The 26,274-nt window shown below is 42.1% G+C and overlaps 1 protein-coding gene across 6 annotated transcripts in view; it reads left to right on the forward strand.

Moving 5' to 3' along the window:
• The window catches only part of LOC116973334 (CD2 associated protein), a 155,602-nt gene that overhangs the window by 24,719 nt on the left and 104,609 nt on the right, over positions 1 to 26,274 (forward strand). The window contains exon 1 of one of the 6 annotated variants that reach the window (XM_033021296.1): positions 20,509 to 20,629. The exons of 4 other annotated variants lie outside the window; for them this stretch is intronic. In XM_033021296.1, coding sequence (XP_032877187.1) covers positions 20,615 to 20,629 — 15 coding nt within the window. In that variant the 5' untranslated portion in view covers positions 20,509 to 20,614. Of the gene's footprint in view, positions 1 to 20,508; positions 20,630 to 26,274 lie in introns of those variants that run through there. One more of the 6 variants, XM_033021298.1, reaches the window with a different exon arrangement.

Here is a 26,274-nt window from a genome sequence, read left to right on the forward strand (position 1 = left end):
TCACAATGCCAGGTATCCTTGCAGAGATAATTAGTAGCCATACATATGTGATATTTTATTCCCATTTGGCTAATAAAATAAGTGGGTAACTGAAGAAGGGTCTTGACCCGAAACGTCACATATTTCCTTCGCTCCATAGATGCTGTCTCACCCGCTGAATTTCTCCTGCATTTTTGTCTACCTTAGAAAACAAGTGGGATGCTTTACTTATATATTGGTGAGAGCCCTCATTCAAATTTGGGGAAAGGCTACACAATTGATTTAATAATGTATTCACCAAAAACATGGTATCCCAATTCTGTGGGTTGTATGTCTTCTAACTAAAGTACAACACTAGCAGTACAACGCAATTTGCACATTTGTTAGCAATTCTGATGGGAATTGTGTACAGTAGAATGTTTGACCCTAGGGCATTGTTTAGTTTTATTTAAGGTTTGGTTTCTGTTGAAGCGAATTCACTTTGGAGAGCCATATAACAGTAGCTATTCGAGTTGTAAAAGGATCACCCCAGCAACACTAATTTTAACACTAACATGTTTATCCTCGAATTTAAAATTTGTGTGCTATTTAGTCCATTTGATTTTTCAAATACATTTTCTATGTTTTTGTTGTGAGCAAATAATTGAAAATGTGGCATTTCTTGGGAAGTCTTTACATGTCAATAGTTTCAGCAGAAATAAAAAAAGACTATTGGGTAAAGAAGCATGGCTCAATGTCTCGGCTCTTTGGAAGTATTTTGATAGAATGTTGCATGTTGGGTCAGATCTTACTGGGGCAGATCTTTTATTGGTGAATATTCTTTCACATTTTTTGTCATTCCTTAATTCCCTGTTCAGTATTTTGTGCTGAAATGTGGAGTGGGAGAGAGAGAGGGTGAGTTGATAGCAGTGGTATATTTGGGAGCTTGGTTGATGGGCAGCATCAAATGCATATCTTAATGAGAGTTATGAACTTGGAAAGAATCTTAACTGTATGAGAAAGGAGGGTGAAATTGCAGTGAGGAAAATGAGACCAAGCACCAGTAAGATGATTTGGAGTTTTCCCATTGAAGGAATATGCTTGAAGATCATCAGATGAGACTACATGGATTGACCTGCAGAATGAAAAGAAGATGCTCGAGCTGAAAATTGACACACAGTGGTGGGGTAACACTGGGGCAAACAGCATCTCTGGAGAACATGGATAGATGACCATTTGGGATGGGACACTTTAGAATCTGAATAACACTAGCACCTTGTGTCCTTTTGTGTTAACCGCATCTGCAGCTCCTGGTTTCTAAATCATGAGTTCTCCAAGCTGTTTGAGAAATATTAAAAACACGTTTATGCACTCTCAACTTTCTGGCATTCAAAAACACTCGCAACATTACAGAAGGGAATTGACCCTAATGCAATGTCAAGTGACTCAATTTTGAGTAATTCATCAGGATAGGTGGAAGAAGTATCGATGGAAGAGCAGATTTGTGATAGTGATCATGATTCAGGTAGGTTTAGTGCAGTTGTGGAAAAGGATAAAGGGCCTGTCCCACTGTACGAGGTAATTCAAGAGCTCTCCGAAGTTTAAAAAAAAAAAAAAAAAAAACTCGTGGTAAGTACGTAGAATGTACGTAGCGGCTACATCGGAGCTCGTGGATGTCTCGTAGCGGCTCGTAATGCTAACGGCAGGTACTCGGGGAAACGCGGTAACTCGTGAAGTTTTTTTCAGCACTGTAGAAAAATGTCCACTAGAGCCCTGAGTACCTACGAACGGCTATTACCTTAATTCTCCGAGTTCGAATCTGGAAACTCGGGAGAAATCTTGAATTACCTTGTACAGTGTGACAGCCCCTTAAAGATGAAATAGCTGTGGAGATTCCAAATTGTGGTGAGTCTAATTTTATTCAATGTGTGCAACGTAACAAAACTATTCTATGAACAAATACTGGGTGGTCAATTGTAGCAATGAAAGGCATTCAAGGGAATGTGTTCTCAGAAAGAATTGGGATGGGACTGCCAAACCAGGAACCCCCAGGAAAACTATGTTCATTGAGGGGAAAGGGAGTCAAAAATGGAAACTTGTACGAGAGCATAATACAGTGGAAAATCTAGAATCACATAAATTGTAGGTGAGAAGTTTAAAAGGGAAATCATAATTGCATAGAAGAATAGCAAAATTGGGGAGTCTAAAGATGTTTTAAATATAGACCAAGAGGATGACAGAAAAGGAGTAGAGCCAAAAAGTATTAAAGACCAAAAATGTAACATGTGTAGACGTGGATCATGTAAATAAGATTTTGAATATTATTTTGTTGTTGTCTTCAATATTGACGTAATTCTGCTTTTTATGAAGTTTATGAATTTGTCATATTGGATAGAATACAGAACAGTCAATGTGTCAAAGGGATCATTGGAAGTTAAAGGAAACAGAAGGAAATCTTGAAGACTAGCTGCAATTTTTAATTATTTGTTGGCTCCAGGAAGTAGCTGGAGAATTTGCAGACTGAAAATAAAGTTGTTTAAAAAAGGAGGAACGAGTAATCCAATTAATTATAGTTCAATTCATTTAACTTTGGGTGGAAAATTATTGAAATCAGTTCTGTGGTATGGTATAAAATTTGATTTAAAAATATACGGTCAAAAAGGGGAGTCAGCATAGAATATTGTAACTAACTAGTGATTATGATAAATTAACAAGGCAGATTAATGACAGAACTGTCTTTAATGCAGTGTACATGGATTTTAGCAAGGTTTTTGACAAGCTCCCACGTGGCAGTCTGGCCAAAAAAGAGAACCTAATTGGCTCAGTGACAGGAAACAAAAGGCCATGTTTTTTTTCCTTTTGTGTGATTGGAATGGTGTTAATGGTGGTGTTCCATATGCTTTAGCAATGATTGCTTGCTTTTAAAATGCATCCTGGTATTTTAAGATTTAAAGGTGGTGATACATTTTCCACATGATACAAATGCTGGCTTTGTTATTGACGGTGTAGAGGATAGTTTTTTTTAGACTGAAGGAATAATTGTGTCAAAAGGATTCGTTCCAGAGAAATATGAGAATGCATATGGGTAGTTCCAAATGACTAGGGAATATATAATAATTGGGAGTACATTGAGGTATGGAGGAAGAAAGGCATTGTAAAATGTGTGCCCATATAGAGACATAGGACTTTGCAGGACAGTTCAATAGTGTGGTTAAAGGACTCAATTGGATTTCCTGAGCACTAAGAAATCAATGGGTTAGGCAGGTTCTGTGGAGGGAATGGACAGATGATGTTTTGGGTCGGGATAGATAGCTCTTTGGGGCAGATAGCTCTTTTTTAGACTGGCACAGACACTATTAGGCCATATGGCTACTTCATGTGATGTAACTTTTTTAGTAATGATTCTATATTTTTAATTTAATATTTAGGCTGTTTAGGATGTTGAGACATGAGTAGATCTTAAAGACTTGAGACGGTTTTGTCATTGTGGGTAATTTGGTACCTTGTCCTCTCTTTTCTTTAACTTGATCGATATCTGTGATGAAATAGTCTTGAAAAAATGTATTGAAATTTCGTAATTCCAGTTTCCGTAACAATGAGATTTCTATTTGGAATACTATTCCAGATTTCTATTTCGCCTTGTTTTGGGGGGAAAAAATGCTTTATGATATCTTGATTTTTTTTTGATTGATTATTTGATTGTTAACCATATAACCATATAACAATTACAGCACGGAAACAGGCCATCTCGGCCCTACAAGTCCGCGCCGAACAATTTTTTTCCCTTAGTCCCACCTGCCTGCACTCATACCGTAACCCTCCATTCCCTTCTCATCCATATGCCTATCCAATTTATTCTTAAATGATACCAACGAACCTGCCGCCACCACTTCCACTGGAAGCTCATTCCACACCGCTACCACACTATCTTGTTGATAGATACAGGTTGGAAATAAGCCTTTCTGCCAACCGAGTCCATGCAGACCACGGATCACCCAATCTAGTGCCATGTTATTCCACTATTGCTTCCACTTCCGATACACTAAGGGCAGTTTACCAAATCCAAATAACCAACAACGTCTTGGGGATGTGGGAAGAACCCGGAGGCAAACTTTACATACCCAGCACCCAAAGTCAGGATCACACAAGATCTCTGGCACAGTAAAGCAGCAGCTTTCCCAACAGCACCACTGTGTCACCCTTTGCTCTAATATTAAGCTTGTCCTTTTGTTTTTGTTCTGAAGTCCACCAGTAAAGGATATAATTCCTGCATTGCATTGCATCTCTTCGATATAGTAAGTAAATTACATCGCCTTGCAAGATTCTGATCCAAGTTTCGAGAACCTAGCATGATCTTTAAGGTGTAGTTCTGCTGAGCTTGTTCAGTATTCCTCTCCAAGAGTCACGCTGAAGTCATCTTCCCAGGCTCAAGTGGCTGGTATGGAATCAAAGGTCTGTAGCAGGAACATTATTTAATCCTTTTGTACTGCAACCCATTTGAGGGTATTTTAGTTTAGTTTACTATTGTCACGTGACCCGAGGTGCAGTGAAAAGCTTTTGTTTGCGCGCTTTCCTGTCAAAGATTTCTAATCTGCCATTGCGAGGAAAGTATTCTGGTTTGTCATTCTTGGATCCAGTGGGATGGCTTGCTCTTTGAAAGTGCTAAAGCGAGCTGCCTTGCCTAATTAGAGCTGCCTTGCCTTCTATATAATTAAAAGTCTAATCTTGACCACTTCCTATTTGTGCTTTATATTGATTTTAGAAAAAACGCTACCACATACGACTGTGACTTTTGGCCATCTTACTCAGAGTCCCCCTCCGCTCATCAGGTGCCGAGGAATTTCCCCATCGATTAAAAATAAAAGAGTTATTAGTGTTTAAAAAATGTTGAGATTCTCCTGTCAATCACGCCATGAAGGCCACGCCCCTTCTAGTGGGAGGGGGGGGACTATAAAACCCTGAAGTGTGGGCGAGTCTCAGTCTCTGCAAGATGGGGGAGGGAGAGGTCACGACTCGCTGTCTTTAGTGGCATTGCACCCTGCTTGAAATGTTATGAAACTGCACTTGAATTTGGTGGCCTTGCACCCTGCTTGAAATGGAATTTCAAGGAATAGCCGTGAGTGAACTGCGAGCCCACCAGCCGTGAGTGAGTGAGCTGCCAGCACAACAGGCTTGAGTGACTGAGACGCCAGCCCAAGAATCCATTCGGCCAACAATGTCCATACTAGCCCTCTGGAAACCAGTCCCTTCAGCGCACAACACCCATGCTAGCGCTCCAGTAAGGCGCCCCCCCCCACTGGCCACCAATATTGGAATTGGTGAAGAGGTGGAATATTGAGTTGGGGGTGACCCACGTAGTCTAGTATTTATTAAAATTAGATTTCTGTGAATGGTATACATTCATTTTATGCGCAGGAAGGAACTGCAGATGCTGGTTTAAATTGAAGATAGCCCCAAAATGCTGGAGTAGCTCAATGGGACTGGCAGCATCTCTGAATGTGAGACCTGAAACTTCACCCATTTTGTGTCTCCAGTGATGAATTACTCGCTGAGTAATGTCCCGCTGAGTTACTCCACCATTTTGTGTTTATCCATTCATTTTAGTTCTGTTGTGAGGCAAAAACACCACATACCAAATTGGATTGTTTCATGAGTGTATGTTTGCTCTGGCTTAACCTGAATGCTGTTCTTGCTTAGTTTGACCTTTATTTTAATTATAGCCACATTCATTATATTTTGGACTTGAAGCTTGTTGTTTTGTTTTGTGGGAGTGTTTTCAATTTGCAGTTCCAGGTTCAAATTTTGAGTTTTGCACTTAATTGAGTGTTAAGTCTTGCACTCTGATCATCAAATCTAGAATTGTGTAACCACTTAAACACTGAAAAGACACCAGTATCTTTTTGGTAGACAAAAGTGCTGGAGAAACTATGGAGCGAAGGAAATAGGCAACGTTTCGGGCCGAAACCCTTCTTCACACGGGTTATCTTTTTGGTATTCCTTCTCTTCACATGTTGGCAATTAAGCAGTTTACCAAAGCAGTTCTGAATGTTTTATCGGAAAGCTCTGTGATTTCTTTAGTTTAGAGATACAGTATGGAAACATGCCCTTCAGCCAACCATGTGTACACGAATCTGTGGTCACTTGTTTGCATTCGTTCTATATTAACTCACTTTTTCACCGTCTTCCAAAACAATGCGGGCATGTTTGGAGAGGCCGATTAACCATGTAGGAGAAAATCAGAGCACATGGAGGCAACCACACGATTGCAAAAAAAAAATCTAAACTCCCCACAGGCAGCAGCTGCATCAGCTGCATCACTATGCCATATTCTTTTGGGATCAGAGTTTTGTAACCTGAGTGTGCCGCAGGTTTTTACTTGGTTCTGGGCTGTGTCTGATGAAGAATGCTGGATGGAATTTTTTCATGAAAGTTGAATTGAAAATCATTGTTCTAATTAATTTGTGAAAGTCTCTGAAGGATTTTCACAAGATTTTTGATTGTGACATAAACCAACTTCAGATTTTTTTTGGCAACTGAGCAACTCAAACATTCTTCTTTAACGGCTTGCTTGCATGTTTGGGAATGAAGGCTGTTTCACTAACATTCCATATGGGGAAATGAACGGGCATTGCTCATAATACTAGAGCATGGACTAGACATTGAAAATGGTACCAAAACATGGCACCTCTTGCATGAGGGAATCAGTAGGCTATTTGTGTACAATTTGGGGATATATATGACAATGCTCTACTGGAATGTTTGTATGAAAAGATTTTCACTGTGCTTGTACTTCGAACATGTGGCAATAAAAGTACGATTGAACACTGGTTCATATATATCCCCAAATTGTACACAAATAGACTCTGGTAACTGAATTTGTGATTTTATCGGAAATAAAATATTTTTTTAATGTAAAGTTCAATGCATGCCATTAGTTTTCATTTATACGAGAACACAACTCTTAACTTGAATAAAATATTACATGCTATTAAACCATGAACATTTCTATTTTAATAACTTTATAATCTTGAATTTTATACTTGTGAATTCATAGTAGTTATCAAACATAAAAATATTGTCTTAAGTTCAAAACTTTGGCTGTGTTCAGCAAAATGATCTTCCTCGTGTTGTATGTGAGCAGAGATAACTGTGCTTGGTCTTTTTTTTCTTTTCAATGATGGTGAAAAAACCCAATCATTTTTTATTGGGAGGAGATGTTAAAGGTCTTGATGTTAAAGTGGTTTACACCACCTGATAAACTTGAAACAGGATGCAGTTTATGACCCCATTTAAAATATGCTCATGGTAGAGCAAATGAAATTTTTTCTTTGATCCTAATTGTCAGCAGAATACTGTGTTGTTACTGAGCTTTTGATTTGGAAGAGCTGATGGTCATGGAAATGCGGGGTTGGAGAACGCCAGCGGAGCCGCGGGGCTGGAGAACGCCAGCGGAGCCGCGGGGCTGGAGACCGCCACCGGAGCAACGGAGCGGCAGAACACCAGCGTGCACCAAGCCAGCTAGGCCGACCGGAAGCACCAACAGACGGCGACGCGTACGAATGCACCGCCGGGGACGCAGAGGTGGGTTAAAGGCCAGGTTAGAGCTAGCCCCACACAGGCTAGCGATTCCTAGCCTTTTCCTCGCCAATGTGCGCTCACTGGCAAACAAAATGGACGAACTCAGAAGCCATGGATGAACAGCGAGGTCAGGCTACTGCTGAAAGCACGGGACACCGCTTTCAGGTCAGGCGATGTTCGAGCCTACAGTTCATCCAGGGCTAACCTGAAGAGGGGCATCAAGAAGGCCAAGCACTGCCATAAGCTCAGGATTGAGGAGCACTTCAACAACAACTCCGACCCCCGACGCATGTGGCAAGGCATCCAGGCCATCACGTACTATAGAGCCACCAACACCACCCCCACATCCAGCGACGCCTCCTTCCTTGAGGAGCTTAACCACTTCTATGGCCGCTTCGACAGGGACAATCTAGAGACAGCCATCAAGGCTGTGCTCCCTGCTGATCACCAACCCCTCACACTCACCCCCTACAACGTGTACGTGGCACTGAGTAGGACTAATGTACGTAAGGCTGCTGGCCCTGACGGCATCCCCGGGCGTGTCCTCAGGGCCTGTGCTGCGCAGCTGACAGACGTCTGGACTGACATCTTCAACCTGTCACTTGCCCAAGCAGTTGGCCCCACGTGCATTAAAACCACCTCCATCGTGCCGGTGCCAAAACACTCCACTGCGGCAAGCCTCAACGACTTCCGCCCAGTTGCACTTACTCCCATCATCACCAAGTGCTTCGAGAGGCTGGTCCTGGCACACCTCAAAGGCTGCCTACCCCCCACATTGGATCCCTATCAGTTTGCCTACCGCAAGAACAGGAGTACGGAGGATGCCATCTCAACGGCACTTCACTCCGCCCTCTCCCACCTCGACAACAGAGACACTTACGTAAGAATGCTGTTCATCGATTACAGCTCAGCATTCAACACCATTATACCCTCTAAATTGATCACCAAACTCGGTAACCTGGGCATCGACCCCTCCCTCTGCAACTGGATACTGGACTTTCTAAACAACAGACCCCAGTCTGTTAGGTTAGACAAGCACACCTCTTCAACCCTCACCCTGGTTGCACAGGGCTGTGTGCTGAGCCCCCTCCTCGACTCCCTCTTCACCTACGACTGCACACCTGTACATGGTACTAACACCATCATCAAGTATGCAGATGATACAACGGTGATTGGCCTCATCAGCAACAACGATGAGTCGGCCTATAGGGAGGAGGTCCAGCTCCTAGCAGCATGGTGCGCTGACAACAACCTGGCCCTTAACTCCAAGAAGACCAAGGAGCTCATTGTAGACTTCAGGTAGTCTATGGGTGGCACGCACACTCCCATCCACATCAACGGGACGGAGGTGGAACGTGTTTCCTGCTTCAGGTTCCTGGGGGTCAACATCTCCGATGACCTCTCTTGGACCCACAATACCTCAACTCTGGTCAAGAAGGCTCACCAGCGTCTCTTCTTCCTGAGGAGACTGAAGAAGGTCCATCTGTCTCCTCAGATCCTGGTGAACTTCTACCGCTGCACCATCGAGAGCATCCTTACCAACTGTATCACAGTATGGTATGGCAACTGCTCTGTCTCCGACCGGAAAGCACTGCAGAGGATGGTGAAAATTGCCCAATGCATCACCGGTTCCTCGCTCCCCTCCATTGAGTCTGTCCAAAGCAAGCGTTGTCTGCGAAGGGTGCTCAGCATCGCCAAGGACGGCTCTCACCCCAACCATGGACTGTTTACCCTCCTACCATCCGGGAGGCGCTACAGGTCTCTCTGTTGCTGGACCAGCAGGTCCAGGAACAGCTTCTTCCCTGCGGCTGTCACAATACTCAACACTGTACCTCGGTGACTGCCAATCACCCCCCCCCCCCCCCCCCCCGGACACTCCTCTCCTCCCACAGGAAAAACGCTATGACTGTATGCATGTAAATAGATTTATTTATTGAAATCATATTCTATGTTTCTCTCCAGGGAGATGCTAACTGCATTTCGTTGTCTCTGTACTGTACACTGACAATGACAATTAAAGCTGAATCTGAATGTTTGAGATGTGGTGCAGAGTTGTTATAATGGCTGAAAATACAACAGTTAAATATTATGTGAATATTCTGCAGTTGTTTTGTAGGGTTTTACTAGTGAACCCATGAAAATTAGCGATTAAGTGTGAAATGAAATGAGGAAGGAAGGAAATGAGGGAGAAAATTAAGGACCGTCGACCAATTTAGCCTGGGGGGGGGGGGGGGGGATGCTGGAATCTATGTTGCTTTGCATGTTGGCACAAATAACATGGGTAGGGGTAGCAAAAAGTTTGAGGTTCTGCAAAATGAATACAGGGAGTTAGGCAAAATATTAAAGTATGACATCCAGGGTAGTAATCTCCAAGTTAATCCTGGTTGTCATATTCTTGAGGGCAGGTTTTGGAAAATTGGATGAATAAATGCATGGCGCATGAGGTGAAGCAGAGGGCAGGGATTCAGATTATGGCTATTGAAATCTCCAGCGGGATAGATGTGAACTGTACATGAGGGATTGGTTGCACGTGAACTGGAGGGGTTCCAATATCCTGGGGGGGGGGGGGGGGAGAAGATGGGTGCGGATGATGAGAACCAATGTAGGACTGCAGCAGGTGAGAGGCTGGAAACCGATGTATGAAAGGTGATGAAAGTAAGTTCAGTGGAGAGATACACATGAGTAAGGAAAGGCCATGGATTGATTTTTGTGCCAGATACCTGACGGGTAAGGTGGATGAACTCGGGCCATGGATAAATACGTTGTAGTCATACAGAAACCTGGCTAAGAGAGGGACAGGACTGGCAGCTTAATGTTGCAGGTTACAAGTGCCACAGGAAAGATGGAGGTGGGGGTAAAAGAGGAGGGGATGTTGCTTTATTGATTAAATAGAATGTCACGACAGTTGTCTAAGATGACGTAACTGATGGTTCGTCCAATGAGGCTATAATGGATGCAGCTGAGAAATATAAAGAGAAGGATCGCCTAGTTGGGAGTGTACTGTAGGCCCCCAAATAATTGATGGGAATTAGAAGAGCAAATGTGCCAGGGGATTGCAGGCAGCAGCAAGACTAATAATGTTGTCACAGTGAGGGATTTTAACTTTCCCAATATAGACTGGGACTGTCATGGGGCCAAGAGTTAAAATTCTGAATTGGGGCAGGGCCAACTTTAATGGTATTAGACAGGAACTTGCTTCAGTTGATTGAAATAGGATGTTTATGGGCAAAAGAACATCTGGAAAGTGGGATGCTTTTAAAAGTGTGATTACGAATTCAGGACATGCATGTTCCTGTTAGAGTTTGAAGTTTAGTTTAGCTTTTTGTCACGTGTACCGAGGTACAGTGATAAGCTTTTGTTGTGGGTCAACCAGTCAGCAGAAGCACAATGCATGATTACAATCATTTCATTCACAGCATACAGATACACGATAATGGGAATATCATTTAGTGAAGATAAAGTTCAGTAAAGTCTTATTAATGATCGTCCGATGGTCTCCAATGATGTAGATAGTGGCTCAGGACCACTCTCTAGTTGTTGATAGAGTGGTTCAGTTGCCCGATAGCAGCTGGGAAGAAACTGTTGCTGAATCTGGAGGTATACGTTATCACACTTTTAGGCATCTTGCTCGCTGGGAGAAGAGGGAGGAGGCTGGTCCTTGATTATGCTGGTGGCTTTGCTGAGGTTGCGTGAAGTGTGAATGGGGTCAATAGAATGGAGGTTGGTTTGTATAATGGTCGGGGCTATGTCCACAAATCTCTGCAATTTATTGTGGTCTTGGATGGAGCGTTTCCCAATACATGCTGTGATGCATCCGAGTAAAATGTAAGTGAAGGGCAAGGTGGGAGTAAGGAAAATTACATGACGAGAAAAATTGAGTCTCTGGTCAGGAAAAAGGAGACATGGGACAGGTATAGGCCGCTGGGACCAAGTGTATTGGGAAGTTATACACAAAAATTGAGGAGTTTTGTGAACTGAGTAGCATACTTAACACAGAAACATAGAAAATAGGTGCAGGAGTCAGCCATTCGGCCCTTCGAGCCAGCACCACCATTCAATATGATCATGGCTGATCATCCAACATCAGTACCCCGTTCCTGCTTTCTCCCCATATCCCTTAATTTTGTTAGCTCCAAGAGCTATATCCCTCTTGAATACATCCAGTGAATTGGCCTCCACTGCCTTCTGTAGAAGAGAATGCCACAGATTCACAGCTCTCTGGGTGAAAAGGTTTTTCCTCGTCTCATTCCTGAATGTACAAATCCTTATGTGTAAACTGTGAACCTTGATTCAGGATTCCCCCAGTATTGGGAACATTTTTCCTGCATCTATCCTCTCCAATCTCTAAAGAATGTTATATGTTATTAGAAAATACCCTCTCATCCTTCTAAATTCCAGTGAATATAAGCCCAGTCGATCCATTCTTTCATCATATGTCAGTACCACCATCCCCGGAAGGATGGTGATTGGATCTGGAAGCGGACCGATACATCTGTAAATAAAACTGGACAGACATCTTTTCATTTGCACAATTGATTTTTATTGTATTAATTTTAATATATTAATGTTTAAAATCCATGCATTGAAGGAAGAATATTTTACAGCCCATCTGTGGTCCCTAACACCAACCCTGACCCTAACCGGTCATTCCAAAATCCAGAGGTGACAGGGAGTCACCACACGTCACTTCATGCGTCACCACGCATCAAGCTGCGTCATGACCCGACCACGACGCGACAACCTCTTTTCAGGCTGTCGCCGAAAATGTCACCCAAATGGGACAGCCCTTTCACTCTGCGAAACTTGAGGGCAAGGCTTTAGAAGATGGCGTCGGCGGCAAACTTCACCCTGACCAGTTTCGCGATCACTTCAGGCTCGAGTCCGCAGTGCTCGAAGAAACTGTTCAAGCCCAAGCAGGCTCGGGAGAAGCGGCAGCTGAGGTCGTAGTGCGAGTGGCATAATCCACCTTCACCAACCTGCTTGAGCGGCTCCTTGGGGCGACCTGCTGCTGCTCCTCGTGGCGCTGCTGGCGTGGTTACTTGTGCACCCTGGGATGCTGCTGGTGTGGTGACTGGTGTTTTCTGGGGTGCTGCTGGAGTGGTTAATTGTGCACCCTTGGGTGCAGCTGGTGTGGTTACCTGTGCACCCTGGGGTGTTGCTGGCGAGGCTGCTGTTTCTCCCTGGAGTGCTGCTGGTGTGGTTACTTGTCCCCCCTGGGGTGCTGTACCCTCTGCTAATTCTCCCCCTTCTGACATTTCTGCTCCCGTTGCCAGCCCCTGCTGCTTGTCGCCCCGGCCGCTAGAGCTGGGCAGCAGCCGCAGGACCAGGCTGCCACTGCCCTTGAAACTGCGGGCGCTGCTGGTGGCCGCCGCTCCCCGCATGAACTCGCACTTCTGCCGGTTCATGACCAGCGAGTTGGGCCTGAGCTGCCTCGAGGAGCTGGAGCGACGCACAATGTCGGGCGGGAGCACCAGCTGCCCGCTCTGCTGGGGGCTGCCGGAGGCCAGGTAAGTCTTTGTGTTGCTGCTGGCCCCGCTGCCGCTGCCTTCCTCGGAGGCAGAGCTATCCAAACCATTGGGCTCTACTTTGCACCCACTAGCCATCTGGCTCTTCAAGTACTTGGCCTTGTCGGCAGCCAGTCTCACCACGGCGCTCTGCCGACACCGCCTGTTCCCCTCCCATTTGACTGCGGAGGTAGCCGGGACCTTTGGTCATGAGCCTGAGCGGCAGAGAGACGCTCGCCTCGGGCGGCATGCTTGCAGTGGGCGTGATCTCGCTCGGCATCTTACTTTGATCCAGCCAACGAGGACATTTTCACATCCGCAAAGAAGCAAAGACCAGGACTTCCATGAGCAATGACAGGCTGTCTGCAATTGCCTTAATCTACATTCACTATGACTTTGCCCATAACTTGGACAAAGTCGTGACTAGGTTTGCGCAGTTACATTCTTGGAAAATGGAACTGGAAAACATGAATTCTGGCTAAATGGCAATATATGCCAGTCTGCCACAAGTGTCCGTAGCCTGCATCACTACACCAGGACTTCCATGAGCAATGACAGGCTGTCTGCACTCGCCTTAATGCACATTCACTATGATTTTGGCCGTGACTCGGAAAATGGAACTGGAAAATGTGATTTATGGCTAAATGGCAATATATGCTGGTCTGCCAAGAGTGTTGTCCAAGTCTGTGAGAGGAAGCCTGAACTATCTGCTAATCCCCTCACACTTTGGGAGCCCAAACAGGGCACTGCAAGAAGAGGTAGAAGTCGGGCTACCTACATCAATGTACTAGCTGCGGAATGACACAGGTCTTCGACAGAGTTAACGAACTGAGAACTGCCATTAAAAATGAAGTCACACTTTGGGAGACCAAACGAGGCACTGCCAGAAGAGGTAGAATTAGGGCCACCTGCATCAGTGTACTGCAGAACGACACATGCTTTGACAGCATTAACAAACTGAGGACTGCCATGCTGGATAAACTGGTCTGAGGTGCTATATTTGTGGAACCAGGGATGACATATAGGCTAAGGCCAACGAATGCCTTTGCATTAGTAGAAGTAGTGGTAAATGGCAATATACATTCAGGAGCACATGAATGATTTTGCAGCATCATGCCAGCATGCTGAGTGCTGAGTGACAGTGAACTGAGAACTAATTCCAGTCATGCTAGTCAGCGTGGCTCAATAATAGTAACACTGGGTGATTCTTTAAAATTCTACTTACCATGCTACTCACCTTTATGTGACATTTACCAGGAGCACCTGAATGATTATGCAGCATCTTGCCAGCATATTTGATTGTTTGGTAAACTATATGATGAATTGTGAAATTTATGTTATGTTATTATATATTTTTATGTTATGGAATCAAAATCAAGAATTATAAATTCACATTTCAAAAATGGTTTCACAATTCAGTAGTACTGATTTTCAATATTCCATACTAATATTTGAGAATACATGAGGTTGCATGCAAAATACTGATTTTCAAAAATCTAGTTTCTGTGTAGTACATTCTATTGTATTTATGTGACAAATACCGATTTACCCAACAAAATACTAATTTTCAGCCATCAAAATACAGAAATGCTCAGTGAAACTAGGCAGCTCTGCAATAATTCACAATCACATTATGTTTGAGAATTCAAAATGTGATTTGTGATCTTGTTTATGAGTCATCATGGAACGAGAATTTGTTATAATAGTATGACAGTAAAATAGATTAGTTTGAAAGCGGTCATAGTAATGTAAATGCATCATTTAGTTTGACTTCAATTTTCATGATGGAAATTGAAGTTGAACTAAATGTTGTGTTCACATCACTATTTCATGTTGAAGTTGATGTGATGTGAAGTTGTTAGGTCAGGAGGATCATTAAAGGTGCACTGCACACACTAACACAGTCTAACAGTAACAGGCAATCAAATCAACACACATTTTCTAAAAAAGGTTTTCTTTACTGCAAACACATTCAGTATTGTATTTGCAGTTTTTGCATGCTCCTCGACTGGATCCTTGACTTCCTCATTCACAGACCACAGACTGTTTGAATTGGTGGAAAGGTGTCAGCCTCGATAACAATCAGCACGGGAGCACCTCAAGGCTGCGTGCTCAGCCCCCTGCTGTACTCGCTCTATATTCATGACTGCGTAGCTGGCATAGTGCGAACTCCATCAAGTTCGCTGACGACATCACTGTTGTGGGACGTATCACCGATGGGGACGAGTCAGAGTATAGAAGAGAGATCGACCGACTGACCAAATGGTGCCAGCACAATAACCTGGCCCTCAACACCAGCAAAACCAAGGAACTGGTTGTGGACTTTGGAAGAGGTAGGATGGGGACCCACAGTCCCGTTTATATCAACGGGATGGTGGAAAGGGTCAAGAGCTTTAAATTCCTGGGCGTGCACATCTCTGAAGATCTCTCCTGGTCTGAGAACACTGATGCAATTATAAAGAAAGCACATCAGCGCCTCTACTTCCTGAGAAGATTATGGAGAGTCGGTATGTCAAGGAGGACTCTCTCTAACTTCTACAGGTGCACAGTAGAGAGCATGCTAACCGGTTGAATCGTGGCTAGGTTCGGCAACTTGAGCGTCCAGGAGCAGAAAAGACTACAAAAAGGAGTAAATACTGCCCAGTCCATCAACGGCTCTGACCTCCCTACCATCGAGGGGATCTATCGCAGTTGCTGCCTCAAAAAGGCTGGCAGCATCATCCAGGACCCACACCATCCTGGCCACACACTCATCTCCCCGCTACATTCAGGTAGAAGGTACAGGAGCCTGAAGACTGCAACGTCCAGGTACAGAAATAGCTACTTCCTCACAGCCATCAGGCTATTAAACTCAACTCAAACAAAACTCTGGACATTAATAGCCCATTATCTGTTTATTTGCACTTTATATATGTTTTATTTATTCATGTGTGTATATATTTATATAATGGTATATGGACACACTGATCTGTTCTGTATTAATGTCTACTATATTCTGTTGTGCTGAAGCAAAGCAAGAATGTCATTGTCCTATCTGGGACACATGACAATAAACTCTCTTGAATCTTGATCTCTTTTATAACATTTTACATAACATTTTACAACACTACAACTTGATTATTAAAACAAGGACAACGATTCTTGATTTTAAAAAAAATGTATACAACAATGATCCCAATCATCCCATTTCACCCACTCATTACTCTTGACTCAACCAAAATTATTTCTGAAATATTGGTCATATATTTGGTGCCAAAATAAGGCTCAGAATGCACCAGAGAGCATCTAAAACCCCAGAGCTTTTATGGGCCCTTAAGCAGGCCCTGGAACCCGGACGCGAGGGGCTTCCTGCGTGAACATTATTTCACATAACATTTTTGTAATCTGTCATGCCACCCCCCTTTTTGAAAAGCTTCATACGGGCCTGACATGGATGTTTCGGGTTGGGACCCTACTTCAACTGAAGAGTCTTCTGGAGAAAGATCGCAACCTGAAAAGTCACCTATCTATGTTCTTCCGAGATGCTGCCTGACCCACTGAGTTACTTCAGAACTTTGTGTCCTGTACTGTTCATGTTCTAAGTGTAAAATGAGATTTTATCTGGAACTGCAGGTCGTTTAAAAAAAAAAAAAAAAAAAATTGAAATTATTTGTGAATTACGTAAATTTATCTATTTATTCAAATTCTCTTGTGTGAGGGGATTGCTAACAAAGGCAGTTTGCATGCTTCATGCTTGCTTGGCTCAGTGGGAAACACTTTGCCATTTAGTCCGGTGATTTGGAGTTTCAGTTCTACTTTAAGTATAGAACTTGGTTCTGTTTTGATGTTATGAGAAACGTATGATAAAATGAATGATTTTGTGATTAACATATTTAGCTTGGATTTTTCGCCTGACGATAAATGTCACGCCAGCACAAGCTTTTGTTACAGGGTGAAATACTGCAATTAGCTTCGTTTAAATAAAATGTCAACTTTTGATTTGACAATTATATAATCAGCCTTTCCTCTTAGCATCTGAACTGACCAGTACTGGTGTTGCGCCATCATTCTGTGATTTCTAAAAAAAACTATTGCTTTCCACTGTATGAATCCTGTGCAACAAACTTAATATTTCCAAGATTATTTTCTCCTATCCAGCACAACCTCAGTCTCCATGTTATTTAAAAAAATCTCCTATGATGCCAATTATATTAAATTGCATGTCCTTTTTCCTTTAAGAAGTTGCAATATATTTAATCTGGCAATAATTGATATTTTAGAGAATAAAAGATCTATTGCCGTATTGGTTCAATATTGTTTGTAAAATACTTTAGTCACAGAACCGTGATTGGAATATTCACGTCATCTCTAGCATCTAACATGAACCCGAACTATAAATTTCATAAAAATCAAGGTTATAAAACAAAATTGTTTCATATGATTAACATTATTTTCAATGCAATGAAACTAAAGCTGTATTTAGTTTTTTTTAAAAGCAGTCCAAGGGAAAACACTTTCCATCTAACCTCCCCACAATAATCACTCACCATTGTCTCTTAAGAACACAAGCTGCTAGTTTCACTGTGGGTGGCCATTGAGAAGCAATCATTTCTTTTGACATTGGTGTCATGAGTATTAAACCATGTATCATGTATCCTAGACTTTTCAGCCTGCAGTAACACAAATAACTTGTAGCTATAAAAAAGACATTTACATTTTTTTTTTAAATGGGTTACGACGTTCTTACGAGTTTAAAAGTTAAAAATTTTTACTTCAACAGTAAATTTGACTCGTGAAAATCTTTCATCATGTTGAAAGATTTTCACGAGTTTACAATTTTCCCTGAGTACCTGCCGTTAGCGTTACGAGTCGCTAAGTTACATCCACGAGTTCCGACGTTCCCGCTACGTTAATTCTACGTGATTACCATGAGTTTGATTTGTTTTAAACTCGGGATCATTCGTGGGTGGACTCGCACCGTGAGACGGCCATAACTTTGAAACTAGCACTCTTTTTGCATTGACACAATTGTTTTTATAACACAACACAAGGTTTCCTAGGAAAGTAAGTATTGCATTATAGCAGAATTGTATGCTGCAAAGTCTGATTAAAAATATGTTATGAGAAGTTAAAATAAACAAGTTTGCCGTAGAATGTTTTGGATGCTAATCTGGCCTTTTCCTGCACATCGTATTGCACCACTGGTCCACGTTGATGCTCCCCTGTCTTGCATTGTCAAAGGTGTAGTTTTTCAAATGAGGTTTTAAACCCTAGTCGTCATATCAATTCCTCCACGATCCATCCCATTGACTTTGTTTTGAATGTGCTTTTGTGCCCTTGCTGGTAGTTACCTCTCCATTTGTTACTAACACCTATGAGAGAGAAGCGATTGTCACCAAACTTCTGAATTCTCTGGGGTGGAACCCTCTCCAAGACAGATGTGAAGCTCACCGTTTGACCTGTTTTTACAAAATGTTAAATGGTCAGCTCGACATAGACTACAAGACCTACACCAAACCCAAACCAATTAGGAGCAGACGAGGGCATTCGATCCAATTTGTGATCCCAGCTACAAAGACAAATGTATACAGCAATTCGTTCTTCCCCCGCACAATTAAAGCATGGAATAATCTCCACCCAACTATAGTTACCCAACCAGATGCAACTAAATTTAAAGTAGCTCTTTCTTCCCAATAACCCTTTCTGGCTTAAGCCCTCCCTTCACCACATCCAGTTTAAATTCCATTTGGAATATTTTGGAGGACCAAGAAACCAAGAACCAAGCATGTATCACAACTGTAATTGCATGTCACCATTTTTCTTGAGGTTGATATAAGCAGATTGTCTGACATACTTCCCAATTATTGAATTCCAAATACCCTGTAAAGCCCTTTAGATTAGCAGATGCTTTGTATCACCCAAGTCCCCCATTACAGCACCTGTGTGGTTTTGTTGCTAGACTCTCTGCCCATCAGTAACAAAGATTCATTGGGAGACATTTTCTGGCAATAAATGAGAATTATTTTCTAATAACTTCTGCATCAGAGTGAGAACTATTGATTTGGCTTGCCGATGGGTTGAATGGCCTAATTTTGCTCCTAAGTTATGATCCCCATTTTCTTTTATTGACGAAGTAGATCCTTTTCTGGTCCTAAGTCTCTTACAACTTTTTTATTTCTATGAGTAGAATAGTATTTACAGATATAATTTAAATTCTTGAGCACCCAACCAAAATTGCCAGTATTTTGCTGTAATATTTGTACCAATTGAAAATAAGAGGCTGAAAGGAATCCAGCAGATTCAGTGACTTATTCAGTGTTCAATCTGACATTGTCATAGAATAATGTAAAATTTATAACTGAGATGGAAGCAAATTATCGGTTGTAAATTTTATATTTAGACTATGACAATTTGTCTGATTTAATATTGAATCACTAAATATGCTGGGTTCCCATCATGTTTCTGCCTGGTTTCAAAAGGGAAAAACACCTTGCAGAATTGGACCTGTAGCCCTGCAGGCTCCAACTCATGATGCACATAGCCAAATACCTATTAAATGTGATGGAAGTTTCAAAATGTACAGCACATCTCAATAACTGTAGATAATTGCATAAGTGATTACTTGGGAATTCAAGTACCTAAAGTAGGTTTGTTACTTTGTCTGGTTAGCTATCAGCTTCCCTTTAATTGAAAATATCCAAAATTGATATTATTCGAAGTCGGGTTGCAGCTGCGCGCCACCACAGCTATCCCTGCTCCTAATACCCCAAATCCAATGTCACTTTGAGAATAAAACACAGTGCTGGAGTAAGTGATATTTCGAATTGGGACTCTTCTTCAGACTCTTCATATCCCATAGAGACGCTGCCTGACCTCCCGAGTTACTCCGCACTTTGTTTTTATTTGGGATTCCAGCATCTGCAGTTCTTGTTTCTACATCTTGAGAATTGTGGCCAGTGTTTCATCTTTCAGCCATAAAAATTCTCAGTATTTGATGCTAACTCCAATGTACTCTGGGGTACTTTCAAACGGATTGCTTGTCTGGGAATTTATATCCGAGTTCTGATCTTCATGGTGCCTTTGTTATTATAGTTTATGTTGGTTATTTCTTCAAAGGATGTTTGAAGTACGTTAAAATAAAGATTTAAGAATATTTGTTGACACTTGTGTAAGAAATAAATGAGCTTGATGTCATCTAAGGTTTTTGGTATTGACTGTTAAATTTTAGGCTTGGAATTGGGTTGATTTACTGTATGTTATCAGAATACTAAATGGAGAATACAAATAATAATTTGGTTCAATTGTATGTACGTACATCTGTGAATGCTAGTAAATTGGAGAGATGTGCAAAGTGCACGTTTGTTTGATGAGTAATGTAAGATTGATTTCTGTGTGGCTTGTTGGAGGTGCCACAGGTGAGTTGCTGAGACTCGCAAAGAATGAAGTCTGCATTGCCTCGGCATGTACAAGAATGTAATTGCGCAGCTGCTTGCTGGTGCTGCAAAAAGCCAGAGGGTTTGTTTCAAAGCTGGCTATTGAACTTTGTTCTGTAATGGTGTTTTATTCTGATAATTACCAGGTTGTGCTCGTGACAAATGTCTTCAATGTTGGTAAGTTTAAGCAGCTTTCTGACAATTTGTAAATTAGCGTGAGTTTATACACTTGAATCATAAGTCAATGCAGCAAAGTACTGATTATTTAGTGGCAATAAGGTGAAACACAGTGCACAATAACATGTTACTGTACTGGGTGTGTGTTTTGTTTCATGTAAGGTTGTAGGCAGTGTTTTCTCCTCCATGTTTGTTGATCAGTATTTACAGATCAGTATTGTACCGTGTGCGATGAGCAATGCCAGCAAACTTAATTTAAATTTTAAACATTCTTAACTTTTAAGGTTTGTTATTTATTCAACAAACTCTGGAAATATATTGAGGCTTGCACTCATTGAATATTAATGGTTCTGATCGTTTCCTTAGTTCACCTCCATTGTAAAATTATTCACTGTACATTTTAAGAGTTAAAAATGTAATTCGTCCAGTTGTCCGCTAATTGTTATTTTGAATTTTATTGATACTAAAGATATTTGAAGAAAAATACATTTCTGTGTCACAAATATAACCTGCTAGGAATGCACTTAATTTTAGCCAGGCAATATTTTCTTTGTAGATGGTGAGCTACAGTGCCCTCAATAATGTTTGGGACAAAGACCATCATCTATTTATTTGCCTCTGTACTCCACAATTTGAGATTTGTAATAGAAAAAAAATCACATGTGGTTAAAGTGCACATTGTCAGATTTTATTAAAGGGTATTTTTATACATTTGGTCTCACCATGTAGAAATTATAGCAGTGTTTATACATAGTCGTCGTCCCCCCTGCTGAAGGTACTGGCTCACTTACCTTCATTGATGATACAACTGCTGATGGTAGTAGTATAATGAATTCTGAAGTGAAAAGACACCTCTTAATCTGCTCAAGTTCAAACAAATGCCTCAAAACTCATTGGCCGGTAGTTTATTCTACAGCAAGACAATGATCCCAAACATACTGCTAAAGCAGCAAAGGAGTTTTTCAAAGTTTAAAAAATAGTCAATTCTTGAATGGCCAAGTCAATCACCCGATCTGAACCCAATTGAGCATGCCTTTTATATGCTGAAGAGAAAACTGAAGGGGACTAGCCTCAAAACAAGCAGAAGCTAAAGATGGCTGCAATACAGGCCTGGCAGAGCATCACCAGAGAGGAAACGTAGCAACTGGTGATGTCCATGAATCACAGACTAAAAGCAGTCATTACATGCAAAGGATCTGCAACAAAATATTAAACATGACTGCTTTCATTTACATGACATTGCTGTGTCACAAACATTAGCCAAACATTTTCACACAGAGAGTGGTGAATCTCTGGAACTCCCTGCCACGGAGGGTAGTCGAGGCCAGTTCATTGGCTATATTTAAGAGGGAGTTAGATGTGGCCCTTGTGGCTAAGGGGATCAGAGGGTATGGAGAGAAGGCAGGTACGGGATACTGAGTTGGATGATCAGCCATGATCATATCGAGCAGGCTCGAAGGGCCGAATGGCCTACTCCTGCACCTAATTTATATGTTTCTATGTTTCTATTATGGTGCCCTGAAATGGGGAGACTATGTATAAACACTGCTGTAATTTCTACATGGTGAAACCAAAATGTATAAAAATGACCTTTATTGAAATCTGACAATGTGCACTTTAACCACATGTGATTTTTTTTCTATTACAAATCTCAAATTGTGGTGTGCAGAAGCAAATAAATAAATGATGGGTCTTTGTCCCAAACATTATGGAGGGAACTGTAGAAGTTAGATTAACATAGCGCTAAAGAAGCTTGCCGCTTAGTTGAAAATAACTCTGAAAGAGGAAACTTTACAATCATTGTTTTTGGCTACATTGTTCCAAATGAGAAATGTGGGATCACCCTGACTTGCTGTCAGGATTTTTGTATCTCTGGAAACAATGTTCCAAATTGAAACCTGCCTCCATTGATGTCAGCAGTAATGCAGTGCATGTTTTTAATCACGATCTTTAATCTTAAAAATGGGAGTCGTTGCCTATTCAAAATAATGACTTGACAAGACCTTCTGCTATTTACAGTGAGAAATGCATTCAAACTCAATTCTAAACATTTATTTTGGTACTGATTGGCATTCTGAAAAATTGCACCCAGCATTTGTCTCCCTGGCAGGCAACTTCCTGCCAGGGGTACCTGGATGTAGACCGAGAAGGTCTCTGTGCCCGTTAGCAGGTAAGCATATCTGTTTGTAATATTGTCTCACGTTTTCCCTTTGCACAAACACTGCCTGATTTATTAGACATTTCCTGCGTTCGTGTTTTGGTGTCAGGTCTCGGCAAGAGCATTGGTCTACGTTTCACAGGTTTTGCATGTCCTGCATGTTGAAAGTAAAAACAAAATATTGGAAAAGATTCAAAGGTAGTGTCTGTGGGAAGAGAAATGGTTAATATTTCAGGTCCAGGTCAATTCAGATTTGGGAATGGTTGATAATGGTATTTTTCATTCAGAGAGTAGGTAGGGGAGAAATTGGTGGAACTAAAGGAATATCTCTAATAGGGTGAGTCCGAGATAGTTATAAGTGTACGCTGCTGATTCATCTGTGTTATATGACATTAATAATGAGGTTGTGTGACCAAGACCACGATGCCCCATCTATGCTAGCCCCACCTGCCTGCATTTGACCCATATCCCTCTAAACCTTTCCTTTCCACGTATCTGTCCAAATGTCTTTTAAATGTTGTTATAGTACCTGTTTCAACTACCTCCTCTGGCAGCTCGCTCCATATACCCTCTGTGTGGAAATAGTTGCCCCTCGGGTTCCTATTTAATCTTTCTCCTCTCACCTTAAACTCAAGACTATGCATGTACAATATCTGTCTTATGATCTTATACACATCTATAAAGTCATATCTGTGCACTAAATGTTGTAACCTTTTTCCTTTACCTGTGTACTGTGGGCCACTTGATTGTATTCATGTATAGCCTTTTCTTTGTCCGAAGCTTTTCACATTGCCTTTATGTAATAATAATAAACTAAACTAAACCTGTCATCATCCTGTGCTCCATAGAATAAAGCCTGCCCAACATCTCCCCGTTGTCATACTTTTCTGCTCTCTTTCCAGCCTACCAACATGCTCACTTTGGCACGGTGACCAAAACTGAACACAATACTCCAAATGCAACCTCACCAATATCTCGTACAACTGTAATACAACATCCCAACTTCTATATTCAATTCCGTGACTGGTGAAAGTGTTGAAAGTCACCTTGACCACCTTATCTACCCAAGATGTCACTTTCAAAGAACTATATACCTGCACTCCCAGATCCCTCTGCTCCACCACAATCCTTGGTGCCCTGCCATTCACTGTGAAAGTCCTGCCTTAGTGCAACAAAATGTAACGCCTCACACTTATTTGCAAGAAACTGCACTAAACATTCCTCAGCCCGTTTGCCCAGCTATTCAAGATCCAGCTGTAACCATCTTTGCATTCTATGATACTGCTCACTTTAGTGTCATCTACACATTCATTAATCACGCTTTCTACATTCTCGTACAAATTGTTGACATTATCCACAAACAGCAATGGGTCTCAGCACCGATCCCTGAGACACACTACTAGTCACAGGCCTCCAATCCAAAAAGCAACCTTCCTCCATCAACCTCTGTATCCTTCCACAAAGCCAATTCTTTAGCCTGTCAACTAGCTCTCCTTCGATCCCATTGGATTGAACGTTCCAGAGCAGCCTACCATGCAAAACCTTTTCAAACACCTTGCTGATGTCAAAACAGACAATTTGTTATGGCTTTGCCATCATCAACTGATATAATTATACAAATATAAATTTTTTTTAAAAACCCAAATTGTTTACAGACAGAAATGACCAGTTCTGATATAGAAAGAAAAAGACGCATTTGCCTTAAGTTTCGTTTAGAGATGCAGCATTGAAACAAGTCGTTTGGGTCGCTCAGCTCGTGCCCTCCATTGACCACCTGGTCACACTAGTTCCATATTATCCCAAGGTGGGGAAATTTATCCTGATTTGCTGATTTTTTTTTTCTTCAATATTTTTTTTTTTTTTTAAAGATTCCCACTGCCTGCAGTTTTCTATTTTGAATTAATAATGATTGCATTGGAAGATCAAGATTCTAAGATGATTTATTTTTTTTTTTAAATTATTTTTATTAGAAGTACGGTAAATTACAATAATACACAACACATATATCTTAATACATTTTTTGTACCGCTTCATTTTTTTTGAGCTTTAAGAAAAAGATAGAAGTAAGGAAAGTAACGAAAGTGCGCAAGAGTCGTGAAGTGCAAGAGAGTGTTGGGAAAAGAAAGCCCCTTAGAAAAGAAGTTAGAGAAGGAAGTGAAGTAAGAAAGTAGACCCTAGAAAAGAAAGAAAAAGAAAGTAAGGACAATCGTTCTATTATAACATTAAACTCCGCAGAAAGACTACCAACCAAGTCTGTTTTTGCTGTTTTACCTCCCATTGCCAGGTCCTGATACCATTTATTTATTTATTTATTTTAAAAATTACTATTGCACCTCATGCTTGTAATAGGTCCATAAACGCTAAGATTACTTTTGAAAGTAGTATTTATGCACCAAGCAATGCTCTATCAGGGTATCTAAAAACTACAGCAGGATTTTTAGGAGTTTTTCTCTCATTGGTTGTTTCTTTCACAGATAGTGTAAGAATTTTCTGTGTCAAAGATTCAAATAGAGTATTTGACTTCTCAATAATTAGCTTTCAAGACAGTATAAATTGACTTTAACGATATGATAGTACGAACTCCTCCCAAAACAATTCTTTGCCTTTGTTTGAACATGGTTCTTATCAGCAGCGGTACAATAATAAAGAACACACAACCACAACAAAAATGTAACACAAACATCCACCACAGCATTCATCACTGTGGTGGAAGGCACAGAACTTGGCCAGACCTCCTCCATTTCCCCCCGTGGTCGGGACCTCCACCCTCCGCAGCCGTTGCTGCGGGCGTCCAGATGGTAAGGGTCAAAGTCAAGGTAAGTCCAAGATCGGCTCTTCCTCACCGGAGACCGCGGCTTCAGGCTGGTGTAGGCCGCAGGCCGGTGGTCGAAGATTTAAGGTTCCTGCCGTGCCGCAGCCAGAAGCACCGCAGACCGCAGGGCTGGTGGTCGAAGCCCCCCTCCAGGGGTGATGGTAAGTTGCCACCGCGCCCGCGGTAGAAGTTGGCCGCGGGCCGGCAGTGATGGCTTCTTCTTACCCCGGGTCCCCCACGAGGGATCCCGGGCTGTAGACGCCGCGCCAGCTGGAGCTGTGCTGACCGCGCGCGGCTTCAGGCTGCCAGCTGCCCCGGGCCAGCGAAACGGAGCGCTTCCCTCCAGCGAGCCCCAGCGAGGGTTCACCCGCTCCACGCCGAGAGTCCACGCTGCGCCCGCCGCTGAAGCCCCGGGCGCGTCTCCGGGAAAGGCCGCGCCGATCCTTGCTGTTAGCCACGGGGGAGGCGACCTGGAAAAAGTCACCTCTCCGTGGAGGAGGTGGCCGAAACGGTTTCCCCCTCACCCCCCCACACCACCCCCCACAAAAACACACCGAGAAACATCAAAAACATACTTTAAAACATACTAAAAAAATAAAAAAAGTTGTTTATTAGAAATTATTGTTTGGGTTATTGGAAGTTTGGTAGAAAGATTTGTAATTTCTATTCCATCGC

Source organism: Amblyraja radiata, chromosome 5 (assembly GCF_010909765.2).
Source record: "Amblyraja radiata isolate CabotCenter1 chromosome 5, sAmbRad1.1.pri, whole genome shotgun sequence".
NCBI lineage: Eukaryota > Metazoa > Chordata > Chondrichthyes > Rajiformes > Rajidae > Amblyraja > Amblyraja radiata.